Below are 19,639 nucleotides of genomic sequence, written 5' to 3' on the forward strand. Positions count from 1 at the left end.
TTTTCGATTGCCTCCCCTACTGATGACTGTGATTCAAACATCACAGCTGCACAGCTGTTGAGTGGTGCATATTTATAATTTGGATCTTGTAGATGATGGACAGGCTTTAAGGATCAGCAGTGAGCTATTTGCTTTAAGTGCATAACCTCTGTAACTACAATGTTTGATATTGCTGGTACAGGTTAATTTCTGATAATGATAATCCCACATCCTCAATCTGTTATCTTCAGCTATTACAGAAATGCCTTTCCCTCCATTATACAATCAGAATTTATTCTGTTCAGCAAGTGTTACTTACTAATAAAGGCCCTGTGACCCAGAAACTATGTAACAGCGGAAAGCACATAACACGTAATTAAATATTTGACAAACACACTGATGCTTATCTCAGATTAAAAAGGGTATGTAAGCCTCTGTCTTTCCTTAGAGAGCTAGAAAGGCTTGATCAATGGTGAACATCTATTCAATTCCAAAAAATAATAAACAATTTCTTAGATAACGGCCAAGTTCTCAAATAAACAATAGATAATGCAAAGAATCAGACACAGTTTATTGTGCATGGATTTTGTTTTATGCATTACTTATTAAGTTACAGTTTGGATTTCAATATATATTTAAGAGTTAAACATATAATGGCAGCTTTACATTATCAGTACTAAGTCTGATATGATACAAGTGATATGTCATATATTTGGAATGGTTTCAAAAGTTTCAATAGTTTTTGGAATGTACAATCAATGAGGTAACAATGAAGCTTAGTTACATTTAAAAATCACTTATCCCCAATACAGAAAACTGCAATGAGAGATTATGGAAAATACAGTTACATTTATAAATGACTGGTTATATGCAACTATCAAAAATAGGAATGAATTTGAATTTTGACTGTCAAAATAAATTCTTCCAGCTTTTACAACAAGTTCAGGAGACCGTTTTAAAATCAAACCCACACTGGGCAATGAAATGCAGCCTTCAAAAATCAAACATTCATACATCATCTTACAGAATCCAGCTGGCCAAATACTTTATACATTTAAAAAAGATATTGGTACAATAGAAATCATGTATCACATTAGTTTGTGGGGATATGAAAAAAATCCCACCGAAGCAAATAATTTCAGCAAAGTACATAAATGTAATTAAGGCTGTAGTTTTAAAGAGACTATGTTAAGGACATTTAATTTCTGGCTAATTTAAAATAATGCCAAGGGAAACTTAGAAAGACAAATGGTGCATCTCCCAATTTGATTTATGACCTTTCTCTGGTTGTCAAACAGGTCTGTTTAAAACAAAAGCAAAATGCGGAAATATTTAAGAAGATGGGGGATAGGAAAAAGGATCGGTCACAAAACAATGTGTTTGCAGCCTTCCAAACCGAGAAGGACAGTACACTTTCATTGGGTGATACTCACCAACACTGAAGTGCAACACATTGCTCAACTGAAAATAAAGGGAAATGTAAACATCTGCCTTGTGAAGTATAAGGTCAATTTGAACAGGGGTCGTGTATATTACCAAACTTTCATATTACCCATTCACTCCTTCAGATAAAGTGGCACATCAAAACAAAACAATTTGCAGCACAATGTATCTGACAACATAAACCACAAAAAGTGTTAACTAGCATTTTATGCCTATAATTGTAATAAATATGAAATCAGTTGCAACAAAACAAAACCAATAGAATAAATTGCACTAATTATATAAGTAAATAATTATTGATAGGCAAGTGACATTCTAACAAATCCAGGTATCCTTTAACAAAACTGATTCAGTGATTATGTGCAAATAAGGGGAACTTCTTAAAGATACTAAATAGCATAATTGAATATTAGTCCAACAACAGGCTCCTATACAATGGTGCGTAGCTCTAGTTGCGTAACTTACAACAACTGCAAAGTACTCAAGTGCATTACTGTTGACTACTTTTTAAGAAATATATAAATTAATAACATAGAACATCACTATTTTCCTTTTGAAGATCTTTGCAAAACAATGTTTTGCTATTCTAGAGATATTTAATGCTGTTATTGTTTTTTCTCTGATATAGTGTTGAACACTTACGGATTAATTTTTACCTCTGGAGGCCTATGAAATTAACCATTAAATTTGTTATGCATCTAAGCTGAATTCTTAATAGTGATATTGAAATGTGAAGTATTTCCTTGCTTAAATAAACTGCTAAAATTAAAAAGTGCCTGAGATATAATCTGTGAAGCAGTGAATAAAAACATTATAGCTTGTATGCAGGACATTTTGAAAAAAAAGTGATAATTTAATTTGTTTCAGTGGTGCAAAGACCCTGGCAATGGAATATTCAAACCTATTACATTTTTACCCACACAGTCACATTCTCCCATGTTTACTGGCAATTTAGTATGAAGTGGTCCTCTTCAACTTTTAAGTCACATTTTAGAAGAGGTAGGAATTGCACAACTACTAAAGATTCAAAGTTTCACAGTTTGGGTTCACTACTGTTATGCATTTTACCTGACATGCTACACAGAATTTAATACCCCCAATTTCTGTTATTGCAATATATTCAATAGACTGCACTAAAGTGCATCAATTTTCCCTTCCCTACCTCTATATTTTCAAATGATCTCACATTGTAAAGTTATTTGAAAAACTCAGTACAATGCTTTAACTTTACATCCATACCAACACTCAAAACAGTTGCTTCAAGGGGTATATTGTAAAGTGCCACTGGATTTACACAGATGTCACTTGCTGTATATGAGACTGTTAATATTTCAACATATCTCTGTGGTATTCTCTACACGGTCAGACTTTCAGTAACACACATGAATTAGGGGAAAAGCAATAGCTGAGATGTTGGCAAAGAGCCTTTGTGACAATTGGATATCAGTATCAATTTAAAAGCAGAATCAATCACAATTATTTAATATTACAACACAAGTAATACATGGCAAGAGACATTCAAATACTAAACTTTTTTTACTTGATGACAAAATATTGAACAATGAAAGCAATCAAAATGGAGACTATAGCGAACAATGCAAGAATGAGGGCAGCACACTGCTCATCACTTAATGTCTGTGTTGTCTTTGTGACTTCTGTGGTGCTTTTGCTGCTATTGGCTGGTGTCTCATTCCTCTGAGAGTATAATGTTACAGTAGCACTATAAGGGCCCATCAGATCATGAAACCCTTGAGTATCTTGGCACTGGCGAATGGCGCACACACGAAAACGATATTCACAGTTCAACTGGAGGTTTGAAACTTGGAATGTTGTTTCTGGACCTTTATAAATCTGCAACAAAACATACACACATAAAAAAAAGTATCCAGACATTTTGCCTTGTTGGCAGAACTGAAGAATTTCAAAACATGCAAACAACCAAAACAGATGGAAAGGGAAAGATCATTTAACTTCATTTAACTTTGTTGCATTTAACTGTGTGCCCCAAACACACTCCCTTTCCACCTTAGGCTGTATACTCTTCTGGGAGAGTCAAATAACACTCATTGCTTCCAGTATGCATTTGTTTTCCTTCACAAGGCAATGGAATAGCAGGAAACAAGAGCAAAAATATATGTCTTAGCAAGGTATTTATCTACTCTGGGACGACATGTTTATCTGCTTTGCCAACAAGCTAGAAAAAGGTGTTAAATAAATGGCTGAAAATTGATAGAATTCACATTTGCTAGGCAAGTTAGGATGACAAGATAACCTGGAATTCAAACTTGAACCATAAAGTTGGGAGACAGAAATTCTGTCATCTGTGAGGATTAGTTTGAAAGCAATGCTGTGAGGAGCAGGTCTGTAATACTTAAGAGCATTACATTCCAAATAGTTTAGACAGGTAAAAATGAAAACTGAAAGCAATGAACCAAATTTCATTAGAATAGAGGAGTCTAAGGACAATTTGACAGGGCTGGTGTAGAAACAGGCTGCTTCCAGTGGAATCAGAATGAGGGGTACAGTAAGATTGTGCATTGCAAGATTAAGTGCTAAACAGCATTGTGTGGTTGTGGACGCACAAGTAGATTTAGTGATTGAAACAGAGACTATGTCAACATTTAAGGATGGATCAAATAGGCATCTGAATGAACAGGATTAAGAATACATCTGGCGCTAACAGGTTTGCACAGATTGGTAAGGCTCGGTAACCTGTTTTTGCATTGTAACTCTGTGTTGGAAAATTGGAGGTTTCAGGTATTACAGGAGTTTGAATTGTGTTTTGGATGTGTAATAGGTATGTCGCTTAGCGGTAAAGTCACTTATACATTGAGTCAAGTAAATCAATGAGTTCAAAACCATCAGGTTGAAGAATTTTAAATTCAGTTCATGAAATAAATCTGAAATAAAAGAAAGCTAATATCAATAATGGCGATTCACAAAGCTAACTTGTTCAGTAAATGTCATTTCAGAAAAGGATTGTCATCACAGGATGGAGGCTCATAATAACTTTGATGACTACTAAGTCACTCAAATCTCTTTAATGTTAATTACTGAGAATGGCTCAGTAACATCACTACCGATCAAATCAGGTGATTCGTGAATGACAAATCTGCTCGACTGGACCTGACAAAGGTAGTGAGAAAACCTAATGATGGCAGAACCTATTTGACCTAATTCTCACCAATTTACCTGCCGCAGATAATGAGCAACTCGTGTCCTCAAGCAGCAATACTATGGTTACAGAGCAGGTCAAAGGTTAGATATTTTGCAGCAGCAGGTAACTCACCTCCTTACTCTCTATTTAGTCCACCATTTTCAAGACATAAGCGAACAATGTGTTTAAATGGTTTCCACTTGTCTGAATGGTGGCAGCTCCAACAACGCATGTAGCTTGGCACCATCCAGGACAAAGCAGACTACACACCATTGACCACCTTAACTATTCACTCCTCCACTGCTAATGCAGTGACAGCAGTGTGTATTAATCAGAAGATGCATCACAGCAACTCACCAATACTCCTTTAACAGCATATTCCAAAAATACATATACTCCCACACATACTAATATCAGAAAACATTGCTTTCCATCCTTCATTGTTGGTTCACGAATTAATAAACTGAGTAAATTGAAAACTGAAATAAGCTAGAGTTCCATTTTTCACAATGTTGAACAGCACAATACTTATGTCACCTTGTCACAAGCTTTCCATATTTTTCTTCTGTCTTGAAGGAAATTAGTCATTCAAAACATTTCAAAATGATAAAATTATCAGACTTATCATACTTAACTTTCTTAGCAATGAAATATTAATCATTGAATATATCCAAAATAAACCAATTATATCACGCATACTAATATTTTTGCGATTGAGGCATCATCCCACATCACATACTTGCACTGCTCATATTACTCATCATTTGTAAATGCTGGTAGGTGACTCTACAATCCTGCAGCCAGTTGCCAAGGTGGATACTGGATTTCAGAGATGTATTTTAGTATTCTTTTTAGCATTCGGAATTGGTGAGATTATCAACCAAAAAGCTGCAATATTATGGGCTAAAGTTGCAGCCTACAACTCCACATTACAGAATGATAGTGTATCAATAGGCTGTATCATTACAATCTTTGAAAAGGTATTATTGCTTAGAAGAATATTGAAACATCTTAAAAGTTACAGTAATTAATAAATTAGAAAAAAGGCAAGATTAGAAAGAAAAGTGTCTTTGTACAAACTGTACATATAAATTCATAGCTCACTGATATTCCTGTTCCACAGTATTAAAAATACAGCACAATGTGTTTTGTGTATCACTGGGAAATGCTTATCTCAGATTATATATTTGAATAGATACAAAAGAAACATATCAGACACAACATGGACATATTAGAAACACTAGTAACTATGGTCCCTGCATGACATAAGGCTATCCTTTCACATTGAGTTAATTTCACATAATTTGTTGTTTTGTCACCTTTCCAAGATTTGTACAAATATTAAACAAATACTGATTATACTACTGCTTTTGTTTAAAATTAATGTTTTGTTGCTTACATCTCTACACTATATATTTGAATGATCAAATCATTATTTTTTTTTTTAAAGCTGCCAACTGAAGAAACAATACAATGTCAAATTTTGGAATGGTGGGGGTTAAGGGAAGTGTAGTATTCCTGTACTTAACGCACAATGTTTTCTAGGCTTGACATAAGGTTCTCTTATCATGCAAGCAACACACTCATGATGACGAGTACACTGTCATGATTATTGTCCTTTTAAAGGTTTGAACTTTCAAAAATGCACTGCAGTTTTGGCTACTGTCCTACATGGTAACAGGTGGGAAATAAAATCTTATGCATAACAGCAGGGAGAGCCGATGCAGCATGGATGGGGAAAAAAACTTGGATGAAATGAAATTTTCAAATTCAACAAACTTGCAACATACGCTGAGACTAAGTTGAGAACAACAGATACAGTATTCAATTAACTACATTTCTTAGAGGATCAAGAGTATGGATATGTAGCTGAGTTTTATCGTATACATGAATATATAAGTTTAATGCTGTTGGTTGTGACTCGATAGTAGCATTTTTCCTTCTGTATCAGAAGATTTTGGATTCAAATTTCACATCAAAGATTTCAACACAATTCAGATGGAATTGCCATTGCAGTACTCGTGAATTTTCTTGCTGAAGGTGTCACTTCTTTTGGATGAGACAGTCATCCAAGGCCCTACTCTCCTTTCACATGGACGTGGAAATATTTTGAAGGAGGACATTCTGGTCTTGTCTTGTCTCGCACCCAATATCTGCTGCTGCTGAGACCTTGCTACAAGCAAATCAGCTGTCTTATTTCTTAGATCAGAACAATGACTGTATTTTAAAATTACTCCAAGTGTAATTTTATTTCAAACTAGTTACCATTAACTTTAAAGCTCTTTGGGACAAAGTCTTGACATAAATATAAGATCATACTTTTAAAGTCTTTGGAATATCTAACAAGTCCAGTTCACACTGAAATAATGCTGTTCAACCAACGGAGATGCACATTTCTGGACTTCAAATTTATATTTCTGAAGCCTGATTATAAAGGGCAAATTTAATAAATATCCCTATTTAAACAGCTTTTTTAAAAAAACTAGATATGGTAAAATATAGATTATGGTTACTTTTGTATGTTTGTTTGCTTGAATGCAGTCAAACAAAACAATTATCACTTTGAGTCCTGATCTAGCGTCCCTGTATCCTTGCAGGTCCCTGACTTTTCATCACCTCATTGGTCCTCTAACACTGTATTTGGCTTCCTTGTCTCTGTTTCTGTAGGTTCCAGACCCTATACTAGCCTATGTTAAGATTTCCTTTCTCATGGGTCCCCGATCCTGTAATAACACAGGCTATTTGTCTTCCACACATGACAAACACCTGGTTTGTAGCCTGATCATTGGTTGGAAATGTTCACCCTCTTTCGTCCACATGTATCTTGGCCATCATGTGGGGCAGCTGCCCTCTAAATTCAGGCTGAGACTGAATGTCCAAGAGTTCAAGGTTTGTAAATTTGACTTTGGAGGTTATACAATACTTCCATTCGAAGCCACCTAGGGATGCAAGTACTATCCATGCTTTGGACACTTTGACCAATTTATGTATTAAAAAGTGCCCAAGTGCTCTTGTTGGTGAGGGAGACAAACGGACACAGAATTCAGTTTGTGGATCGACTTGATTTTATTAACAAAATAACCTTTATCTGAATTTCCCAAAATGCCAGAATATGAGGCCTCTATCTAGTTCTATCAGGGCAGATCTTCGCACATCTACTTGGGTTGCCATACAGTTTTCTGTCACTGGGCCATATTGGACCTGGTGTTGGGGAATGAGCCAGGCCAGGTGGTAGAAGTTGCGGTGGGGATTTCTTTGGGAACAGTGACCACAATTCTGTAAGTTTTAGAATACTCATACACAAAGATGAGAGTGGTCCTAAGGGAAGAGTACTAAACTGGGCCAAGGCCAATTATATCAAAATTAGGTAGGAGCTGGGAAGTGTAGATTGGATTCAACTATTTGAAGGAAAGTCCACATTTGATATGTGGGAGGCTTTCAAAGATTGGTTAAAGATACTGCAGGATAGGCATGTCCTATTAAAAGCAAAGGATAAGAAAGGCAAGATTCGTGAATCATGGATGACAGGAGAAATTGTACGACTAGCCAAGAGGAAAAGGGAAGTGTACGGTCCAGGCAGCTAAGAACAGAATGGGCCCTGGAGGAATATCGGAAGAGTAGGACCAGTCTTAAATGAGGAATCAAGCGGGCTAAAAGGGATCATGAAATAGCTTTAGCAAGCAGAATTAAGGAGAATCCCAAAGCCTTTTATTCTTTTATAAGAAGCAAGCGGGTAACTAGAGAAAGGATTGGTCCATTAAAGTATAAGGAAGGAAGGAAGGCTATGTGCCGAACCTGAAAGAATGGGTGAGATTCCGAATGATTACTTTGCATCAGTGTTCACTGAGGAGAGGGACATGATGAATGTTGAAATTAGAGATAGAAGTTTGATAACTCTGGATGACATTAACATAAGTAGGGAAGATGTGTTGGGTAGGCTAGAAGCTATTAAGGTAGATAAATCCCCAGCACCCAGATGGGATCTATCCCAGGTTGCTGAGGGAGGTGAGAGTGGAAATAGCTGGGGCCCTGACAGATATCTTTGTAGCATCCTTAAACATAGGTGAGGTGCGGCATTTTGTCAAAGGTCTTCTTGAAGTCCTCAGGCTGATTAAAACTGGTTGCTCAAACATGCATATTATAACTGGCTCAAACATGCAGATACAATCGTCAGTACATCTCCTATCACATCTGGCTATGTGTTCATCCTATTTACTTTGATCGACCTCATGGTTAAATTAGTTCACTGGAAGAAGGACCTCATCTAGAAACTAACTATGGACTTTATGCTCCTACAGCAGGAGTCAAGAAATTAACAAACCCAACTGTGTTGCAAAAGGAGTATGTAAATTGTTGCCCGTATGAATTTCACTCTATCAAGTACTGCTAATTGTCAAACAGGCAAGCCAGTGTATATCAATGCTAGTTCTCAATTTATGTATTAAATTATTTGTATTAAGGACTGTTAAACGTATTAACATGCATAAGAAAGATAATGCGTTTATACAGTATTGTTGTCTACGTGCAATGGAGAAACTAGATACTAAGGGTGTTAGGCTGTCCATCTGAAACTTGAACGTGCCTGCATGAGAGCATGGTCTTAGCCTGTGATTCCAGTTTAACTAGATGCTTCAAATGATCAACAATGAGGGATGGTTGTAAAGCGACTATAGGCCCAAAATTGGATACTCCAAATTGACTCTGTCAAGATTAGAGTGGTGCTGGAAAAGCACAGCAGGTCAGGCAGCATCTGAAGAGCAGGAAAATCGATGTTTCAGGCAAAAGCCCTTCATCAGGAACCTGATGAAAGGCTTTTGCCTGAAACATCGTTTTTTCTGCTCCTCAGATGCCACCAGACCTGCTGTGTTTTTCCAGCACCACTCTAATCTTGACTCTGATCTCCAGCATCTGCAGTCCACACTTTCGTCTAAATTGATTCTCAGCCTGAGAAAATGGGCCTGACAGAAAATTAACTAAATAAAACAGCAGCTAGCAGCTATTGGCTACAGAGAGCAGTGGAAGCCAAGGTCACAGAGATCATAAAGATTCGGGGTAACCAACGTAAGGGTCGTATATTGGAGAACTATTGACCAGACTTCCTTGCACCTTGTTTTCCAGCCAATGCCTAAAGACATGCACTTTACATCTTCCTGGCATGGTAGGTGAAGAGTATTGGCATGACCCTTTGGATGTTTTAAACCATGCTTATGACCCCAATGACCAAAGGCACAAAACATTCAGGAAGGTCTGGACGAGTGGGTGATAAAAACACACACTGAAAGTCACCCTCTCAGTAAAGACTTGCGGCAAGATTTGTAATGGAAGACCATGTGGCAAAGATGACCCAGAAGATCCGCCCTGACCTGCAAGACCCCCATGGTAGATGTGTGCCAGCCCTACATCAGAGGGGAAAGAGATTCCAATGACTCAGCTCAAACAGGTGGATTGTAAAGGGTTATATCCTTTCTGAGCAGATAGAGCTAGATAGAGTGTAAATATTATGGCAATTTGGGAAATGGTCACGAGTTGTTAACAAGGAATATTTTGTTATTAAAATCAACTTAAACTGCAAACTGAAGTCAGTATCCCTTTGCCTACCTCACTAATAATGGCACTTGGGTTTTTAATACATAAACTGGTCGAAGTGTCCAAAGCATGGACAACAGCACTAAAATACTCTAACTTTTTTCTATTTTCTTATGACCAAAGGTACTATTCTATTGTTTAGGAAAAAAATTTCCAGACTGAAAATAAATATCGAAAACAGTTTCACATATTAAAATTATGATGAATGCAATTGTCGAAGCATAAATTTCAACAATTCACGACTAATCAATGATAAGATTACAGGTAATTACCATTACAATTCATTCTAACAACATTACTTCCAGAAAGGAAATCTTTAATTGTGTAAAACATTGGTTATTAAGCTAATTCCATATTATTTGTAGAAATATATGCCCTGCTTGATAACATCTTGCTGGCATGGACAGAAAAAAAAGGTTGCATATGGCATTAATAAAAGCCATTTGAAATTAGATTCATGGTGCTCCTTAGTAATTATGAAAAGTATTCTTTTCATGAAAACACTTTAATAAGGTACAGCAGAACCTAACCTTTTCTTGTTTTAAAGGCAGATGTGAAGTGGATATTCCAGGAGTGACGCAGCTGGTCAAACCACTCTGCTTTAAGCAAAACAGAATTTATTTACATACTATGGTTGAAACATGAACAAAAAAACCCAGAATTTAGAATAACTTAACTTCTTTGAAAGCTCAACTGTCTCAATATCGTAACTTAACAAAGGTGCTGTTCCAATCCATGCATCATCCCATAAACACACCCTTTGGCAAAAGGTAAATTCAAACACCAGTGCTTAATATATAAGGAGACATTTCAGAGAGAAACATCAGATAAGAAACATCTGTTGACCATGGAACCTTTTTTCTGTGGTAGCTTCTCTGCGACCAGCAACCTCTGACTCCTGCTAAAAGAAACCAAATTAGAAAAAAACCTGAACTGGGAGAATTGGCCACTCCCCTACCATTGTTTAAAGTAGACAAGTCCAGAATACCAGCCCCTCTGCTTTTATGACCCCTCAAGGAGAAAATAACCTTGGTAAAGAGGCAGCATCATCACTATATTTAGCAGGTTTATGAGACATGATTTCCCATGCACTTTCCCAATCAGTCTTTGCCTTTCCAAATACATGTATATCCTGTCCCTCAGGATTTCCTCCAACAACTTGCCCACCACCTACGTCAGGCTCACTGGCCTTTAGTTCCCTGGCGTGTCCTTACCACCCTTCTTAAACAGTGGCACCATGATAGCCAACCTCTAGTCTACCGGCACCTCATCTATGACAATTGATGATATAATTATCTCAGCAAGAGACCCAGCAATCACCTCCCTAGCTTCCCATAGAGTTCTCGAGTACACCTGATCAGGTCCTGGGGAATTATCCACCTTTATGCGTTTCAAGAAAACCAGCACTTCCTCCTCTGCAATATGGACATTTTTCAAGATATCACCATCTATTTCCCTACCTTCCAAGTCTTTCATATCCTTTTCCACAGTAAATACTGATGGCAAAATACTCGTTTAGTATCTCCCCCATTTTCTGCGGCTCCACACAAAGGTCGCCTTGCTGATCTTTGAGGGGCCCTATTCTCTCCCTAGTTACCCTTTTGTTCTTAATGTATTTGTAAAAGCTCTCTCATGTCCCCTTTTTGCCCTTCCCTATTTCCCTTTTAAGTATACTCCTACTGCCTTTATATTCTTCTAAGGATTCACTTGATCCATCCTGTCTATGCCTGACATATGCTTCCTTCTTTTTCTTAACCAAACCCTCAATTTCTTTAGTCATCCAGCATTCCCTTACCTACCAGCCTTCCCTTTCACCCTAACAGGAATATACTCTCTCTGGATTCTCGTTATCTCATTTCTGAAGGCTTCCCATTTTCCAGCCGTCCCTTTACCTGCGAACATCTGTCCCCAATCAGCTTTTGAATGTTCTTGCCTAATACCGTCAAAATTGGTCTTTCTCCAATTTAGAACTTCAACTTTTAGATCTGGTCTATCCTTTTCCATCACTATTTTAAATCTAATAGAATTATGGCTCTTGGCTTGTTTGGTAAGCATCACAAAGACCAGCTCCAAAAAAAAGACTCTCAGTGGCATTACCATTTTTGAATTCCTTACCCGCAGTACCCTGGGTGACACCATTGATCAGAAATTGAACTGGGCCAGTCATATACATGATATACTACAACAGCAAATCAGAATTCTGAGAGAAGAGGAACGCTTTGCGGAGTAACTCACCTTCTATCTCCCAATGCCTATCCTCTATTACAAGACACGATGGTGGGTGACCTTACATGTCAAGGACTACAATGGTTCAAGATGGATAAGCAATTAAAAATTGTTGGTTTATTTTGTGACACTCACATCCCATGAACCAGCACTTACATTTGCATTGTCCAAGTAAATCCAAGTGAGACTTTACCTGTTTGAATTCAGAGTCTTTACCAATCATGACCTGAACATTGTAAACAATTGGATCCCCCTTCATTGCTGGCAAAGGTTCCCACGTGAGATCACATACATTTTCCTTCAGTTGCTTTAATCTCGGAGCTGGTCAGAAAGGAATTAGACAGGTTAATTTAGTAAAGCAAATAATAAAAGCAGATATGAAATTAGTATATAGTCTTTTTTTAATAAGGAATGAACATCTTGTATCAAGAGGATACACATTAGCTGCAAGCTGTTGCTTATAATTGTGGCCATGTGTTTTGCATGAATATAAAATCTCTCTCTTTCTTCTGAGGCAAGGCACCACCTCGAACTGAATGACGATTTCAGCTTTTCAGTATTGCCGCTGAGAGCTGTTAGCAGAAGGCACACACCAACACATTAGGGGTGATGGACCCTCTCTTCTGTAAGGAATGGCAATTTTACTTAAGATTATAAAACAAACCCGTTAACAGATATATTTTCTATTAATTGTTTACTTTATAGTGGATATGGAGAAGTCATCAAATTGGATGGAATTAGTCTAATGTGAAGGAGTGCTATTTGGAAACAAGAGGTGAATGAAGCTGCATTTAGGATGGGGAAGGTGAAATGAATGTCATAATTTAAAGAGAGAGATAATTAAAAAAAAAACACCACTTTGCAAAACTGCCTTTTCAGACCTTCAAAATGGGACACTGGCAAAATTCTTTGAGGTCACTGCAGAATTACCCTTGGCAAATTCAAAAGCTGAAAATGGACACATAATTGGTGCTGTTATGACACAGGGTAAACTCACTCTGTTTATTTTAAACCAGCAATACAGAAAAGATGTACCTTGTGCGGTAATTTGTGAAAATTCGAGAGGCCATGAACTATTTAAAGTAAAAAGTAACAACTTAATTTCTTAAAGTATAACAGAGAATATTTAATAACAACTATTTACAACTCCTTCCGCTAACTTATCTTTTACTTTCCCTTCTATAATACTAGTCCGATAAAACCGAGTAAGATTTATCAAAAAAATTCAAATTTCAAAACCAGCCAGCTGTTGTATCTGCCTCTGTAGATTTGCTCTCCAGGTCGGTATCGATGTTTTTTCTCTGTGTAGGCGCTTTCTCTTAGCAGCTTACATCTGTTGGTCTTTTGGCAGTTCTGCACCAACTGTTCAATTTTTCCCGGTCTTATACCCTCAAAAACATCGAATTGATTGGAGGTTGGTACTTTTTTTGGGGGTAGAATTTAAATTAATTGGCCTATTTTCAAATTTGTTTTTGTCTCCAGACAACCAGCTACCCTAGCTGCTGGACCAAAAGGTTACATTGTATTTTGTTCAGAACACTTAGTGCTGTCAGATAGTTCTGCTAGCTTTTAACTCTTTTAAAAGTACAGTACCCCTTACACCTTCATAACATAATACTGACATTAAAATTTAATCTATAGTTCTAACCATCCAAGATAATCAAATAAACAAAGAAAACACAATAAGCACTTACCTTTAACAGGAGATGGGGGAGATTTGGCAGTTGTGAAAGTGTAAACGTCAGAAAAGGATCCTTCACCTGCTTCATTACATGCCTGAATTTTAAATCTGTAGCATGTTGACTCATTGAGTCTTTGAACTTTGTGTGTGTGACATGGTCCTTTACATATAGTTGAATACCTGAAAGATAACCCAGGTTTTAATGGCATCTGCAAAATTCTGAAACATCCAGACTTGTCCTCTATCAAGTATTAAATACTCAGTTTTTCCTCATTTATTAAAGGTTTCTTTTAAGATTCCAGCTTATTGTTGTAATATATCCTTGATGCTTGGTTGTTTATTATTTTTAAATGGAACTCGTTATGGCTTGCAATTGGTTTCAACATTTTTCTTCCAAAATTTGTCTCATGTGTCACTGACCATCATATCTGCACCAATTTTCTTCTTCCTGGTTGATTTTATCACAACTTTTATTGCTTATTTATGTTAAGCAAATTCTTGCTTTCCCAATCCCATTTTACTACCCAGAAAGGTTTTTGGGTGTGGCCACCATAGTTCTCCATAACTCATAGTCAATTTGTGAGAAGAAGCTTTAACATGGAATTCCAATAAATAATATGAATTATATGCAAGGCAATTACCAGCTACTTAATAAAATACTTTATAGAAATTATTTGCACAAATCTACACTTTTATTTATAGCATGCTCATGTACAGAAATCAGACCTCTATAAGCACTAAAATCAATTTAAGGGATCGCTGCACCACTGACAATATACAATATTCATGGAACTGTTCAATTACTCCAAATGTATACAATGTGGAATTCATCCAATATCAAAGCAGCTTTTAAAGTATTAATTTACGTATTGAGACCATACCATGGCATGAATTAATGGGACACAGAAAAACGGTGCCACTTTCACACAGTGCATTCTTAATTGTTGTAGTTCCATCAGAAAGAAATACCTTTGGAAGCTAGACATTTATCCACAGGACAAGAGAAAGGGAGAAAAAGATGAATCAGAATCACTTTGTGCAACTTTTATACACTTCATTTGGCCATTTTAGTAGTACCCATTAGAAATAAATTCTGTTGACGTTACCTCCCATTTTTGTCCTCCATTTGTAAGACATACTGAATGGCATCTGATGCCAAAACTTTTGCAGTCCCCTCTCCCCATTTGAGCTTCAGGGTTTGATAACTAAAGGCTACACATTCAAGTCGAGGTGGCTCTGGAGGCAGTGGTTTTGTTTTTGCTTTAATGGTATGGCTGAAAGGACCAGGTCCAATGCTGTTTACAGCCTGTACTCGTACTCTGAAAGTGAAAAAAAATGGTTCTGATGATAAAGTACTGAAACAGTCCCTTGCATTCATTACTGCGTAACTTTAAATTAGTTCAGGTTTCAGTGTTAGATGAAATATCAGCTACAACATTTTACAATACGTACACATGGTAATGTACACATACACATGATGGTAAGATTAAGGTGGAATATTTTGATATTCTCGGGCATGTCAATATCAAGGAGATGGTCGTAATGAGTACCTGGAAAAGCATCAGGGTCGGATGGGATCTATCCAAGGGTACTGAGGGAGGCCATGGAGGACATTGCTGGGGCTTTGACAGAGACCTCTGCATCCTATTTAGCCACAAGCGAAGTTGGTAAAGAAGGCACATAATGCGTTTACTTTCATCCGCTGGGCATTGAGTATAAAAGTTAGCAATTCACGTTGCAGCTTTTTAAAAGTTTAATTAGGCCACATTTGACGTATTGTATTCAGTTCTGGTTGCCACACTGTAAGGAAGGTGTGGAGACTTTGGAGATGGTGCAAATGAGTTTTACTAGGATGTTGCCTGTATTGGAATGTATTAGCTATAAGGAGAGGTTGGACAAATTTTCATTATTTAAATGACAGGGTCAGACAGTGAGGCGTGGCCTGATAGAAATATATAAAATTATGAGATGCATGGATAGAGTGGACGGTCAGTCTTTTTCCAATGCTGGAAATGTCAAACACTATGGGGCACAGGTTTAAGATAAGAGAAGAAAGTTTAAAGGAGATGTGCGAAACAAGTGTTTTTTTACATGAAGGGTAGTAGGTGCCTGGATCATACTGCCAGGGGAGGTGGTAGAAGTACCAATATTTAAGATGCCTTTATTCAAACACAAAAATAGGCAGGAATAGAGGTATACATATCATGTACAGGCAGATGGCATTAGTTTAGAAAGACGTTATAGTTGGCCAAAGGGCCTATTCCTGTGCTGTATTGTTGTTGCTCTAATGCTCACAGCGAGGTAAGTGAATTACTGCTTATAGCGGTGAAACCACTGGTTGCTTTTGGTAAAGTCTAGGCAATTTCAGTTTGCACAGTTGCAGAAATACAGCATTCAACAAAAGATGTGTGGTTTATACATATATGGATACAAACGATTTCAAACGAGTGGTATATGCATGTATTTGTGTAACAGGTTTAAAGATCAACTCTGTTATGTCTTTTTGGAAGCACAATTTTAAACCAGTATGTGGCTCCTGCAGTTTAAATGTCAGTTTGTTTGCACTAGAAGGCTTTTTTCTTGGCTAGGTTGAAGACAATATGACTGGACTCAGATGCCATTATAGTTTCTCCAACAAAAAGAAGATCGTTCAGAACAGTTCAGGGAATGAGTTAATTCAGTGAAAGAGTTTATTTTGTGAAACTTCCAGAGTGGGAATGTTTTGTTAGTAATCTGAATTGGTTATTAAAAGCTGAACAATTGTAAGATCTCAGTTGTGTGAATATTCCAGGGAAAAAGCCTCACAGCTCAAAATTGGAACTGAGAATATCTACAGAATGAAGAGGGAACGATCTGTCTCTGGTCTTTGACTAACTATAAAATGATTCTGTCGGGATGGGAGGGAATTTGTTTTGCTACAATTTTAGAAATCTTTTAAACTTTTGAAGAACAAACTTATGCTTAATGTTAAAACAAAATATGCAGCCTGCATTGCTTGTGTTTCAGCAAAAGACTGCAGTGTCTTTTTTTAAAGGAAGAAACAAAATGTCATCTATCACGATAGATTTTATTCTGGATTTTTACTAGTGCAGTAGCATCAGCTGGGATCATAACAAGTGGTGCCTCTTGTGGGACTGGAGTTCATTGAATTTAAGACAGATGTGTACATCTTTTGAAGAAATGGGTATGTGGAGGTGGTCGACATAAAACAGCTATGTTGAGCTATATTATGGATTTTGAATATAGCTTTGGGAGTAAAAAATATCACAGTGGACTATTTTAAAGATTTGACAATGGCCAAATTGAGAGAATTAATGAATAAATTGAAGCCAGAACTAAAAGCTTAAATGATTTAGAATTAGAAGAGAAACTTGAATATGAGAGGTCATCGCTAGAATTAGCTGGGATATGGTTAGTGAAAAGACTTGAGTTAGAAGAAAAATAGCAGGACAGAGCAATGGAACAGGACATAGAGTTAAGAGGACTTAAATTGAAGAGATAGAATAAAGAAACAGTGGCTCAGTGGTAAGCACTGCAGCCTCAGTGCAGGAATCTGGGTTCAATTCCACCCTTGGGAAACTGCAAATTCTACACAGACATTCTCCCTTGTCTGCGTGGCTTTCCTCCAGGTGCTCCAGTTTTCTCCCACAGTTCAAAGATGAGCAGGTTAGGTGGATTGGCCATGGTAAATTGCCCATAGTGTCCAGGGATGCAGCCAAGGTGAATTAGCCATAGTAAATGCAAATTTACAGGGATATGGTAAAGGAGGGGTCTGGGTGGGATCCCCTTCAGGGTGTTGACTGGATGGGCCTAAGGATTCTAAAAACAGACAAGTTCAGAGTGATGGAAGTAAAAATAGATTAATTTAAAAGGAAAGACATTAAAAAAAATGTGAACTGTAAAGAAACGGGGAAATTAGAGAACATGAGCAAGTTAAAAAGCTCGAAGAATTATTCTGATTCCAATTAGAATTTAACAAAGAATCTACACTTAGCACCGAATTTTATGAGGTTAGAGTCCAAAAGACATTTCAACTCATTTGGTAGCTGGCTGGACAGATGAAGTGGTCAGAAGATGCTCATACCTAAGGGTGGCACAGTGGCTCAGGGTTAACACTGCTGCCTCATAACACCAGGGTCCCAGGTTTGATTCCAGCCTTGGGTGACTGTGCAGAGTTTGCACATTCTCCCCGTGTATATGTGGGTTTCCTTCGGGTGCTCCCATTTCCTCCCACAGTCACAAAGGTATGCAGGTGAGGTGAATTGGCCATGCTAAATTGCCCATGGTGTTCAGGGATGTGTAGCTTAGGTGCATTAGTCAGGGGAAAAGTAGGGTTATAAGGTATTTGAAAAGGTCTGGGTGGGATACTCTTTGGAGGGTCAGTGTGCACTTGTTAGACCAAATGGCCTGTTTCCACAGTATAGGGAGTCCATTCTATTCTAAAATGTTTTGGCAGGTACAGCTGTAACTGTATACGTAAGATTGTCAGAAGAACAATCTGCAGTTCTTGAAACTTTAAAAAAATGCTCAACACTAATTAATTTGTTCCTGAAGCTTGTAAATTAAAATTTAGAACTACAAAAATAAACTTAATCAGATATTTGTAGAATTTCTGAAGGAAAAATAAATGCTGTGGGTTAAGTGGTTTAGGGATACAGAAGTTAGAGAAAATTGAGAATGTAAGATAAATTAAGATCATAGAAAAATTCAGAAATAACATTACTATAAACCCAAAAACCTATTTAGATGAGGGCCAAATATCAAGGATCAGAGAAGCTGCAGTTTTGGCAGATACCTCTGATCTCTCATATTTAAAGGTAGAGAGATAGCCATATGGGAATCCTCAAGGCAATTGAACAAATTGGAAATCTGCACACAAAAGAGGTACTGGCTTTAGAGTTCAAACAGAAGGGTGCCAAAGTAATAAAGGAGAAAACCTAGAACTAAATAGTGATATAAAGAAATTAACATGCTTACAATAAAAGAAGATTGGATATACCGGAGACAATTGCTGCAAATTAAATGGGAGATTGATTGCATCAGTAGGAATAGCCAAACAATCTTCAGAAAATAGGGCATCGGGAAAGGAAATGGATGTGGGTACTTGATTAGCATCACTTCCACAGACATCTATTCCCCTCACTGCTGGTGTGCAGTGAGCAGCACATACCATCTACAAAATGCACAGCAGAAACTCACCAAGGCTCCTGAGATAACACTTTCCAAACCACAACCATTTATCATATAGAAGGACATGGGCTAACTACATGGGAACAGTGCCATCTCTAAATTCCCCTCCAAATCACTCACCATCCTGATTTGGAAATTTATCGCTGTTCTTTTCATATTGTTCGGTTAAAACCCTGGAACTTCAGCTTTAATGGCATCGAGGGCCTAGCTACATCATAGGGACTGCAACAATTCAAGAGGATAGCCCGCCACCACTTTCTCAAAGGCAAATAGAAAAAGACAATAAATGCTGATCCAGCTAGCAATGCCTACATCCCACCAGTGATTTTATTTTTAAAAGAAGGTATTAAAACTGTAGCTGCATTACAAAGAGAATG

The 19,639-nt window shown here is 37.3% G+C and overlaps 1 protein-coding gene across 7 annotated transcripts in view; it reads right to left on the minus strand.

Annotated features, from left to right (window-relative positions):
* Nucleotides 1–529: 529 nt before the first annotated feature.
* fndc3a (fibronectin type III domain containing 3A) overlaps nucleotides 530–19,639 on the minus strand; it is a 216,312-nt gene continuing 197,202 nt past the window's right edge. For 6 of the 7 annotated variants that reach the window (XM_087993027.1, XM_087993026.1, XM_087993024.1 and 3 more), the window contains 4 exons: nucleotides 15,179–15,391; nucleotides 14,086–14,252; nucleotides 12,585–12,712; nucleotides 530–3,273 (listed from right to left, as the gene is read on the minus strand). In XM_087993027.1, coding sequence (XP_087849153.1) covers nucleotides 2,959–3,273; nucleotides 12,585–12,712; nucleotides 14,086–14,252; nucleotides 15,179–15,391 — 823 coding nt within the window. In that variant the 3' untranslated portion in view covers nucleotides 530–2,958. Of the gene's footprint in view, nucleotides 3,274–12,584; nucleotides 12,713–14,085; nucleotides 14,253–14,953; nucleotides 15,051–15,178; nucleotides 15,392–19,639 lie in introns of those variants that run through there. The other variant, XM_087993030.1, reaches the window with a different exon arrangement.

The sequence above is a fragment of the Chiloscyllium plagiosum genome, unplaced genomic scaffold, assembly GCF_037043375.1.
Source record: "Chiloscyllium plagiosum isolate Xiang-an unplaced genomic scaffold, Cpla_swu_hap1 HiC_scaffold_12, whole genome shotgun sequence".
Lineage (NCBI taxonomy): Eukaryota > Metazoa > Chordata > Chondrichthyes > Orectolobiformes > Hemiscylliidae > Chiloscyllium > Chiloscyllium plagiosum.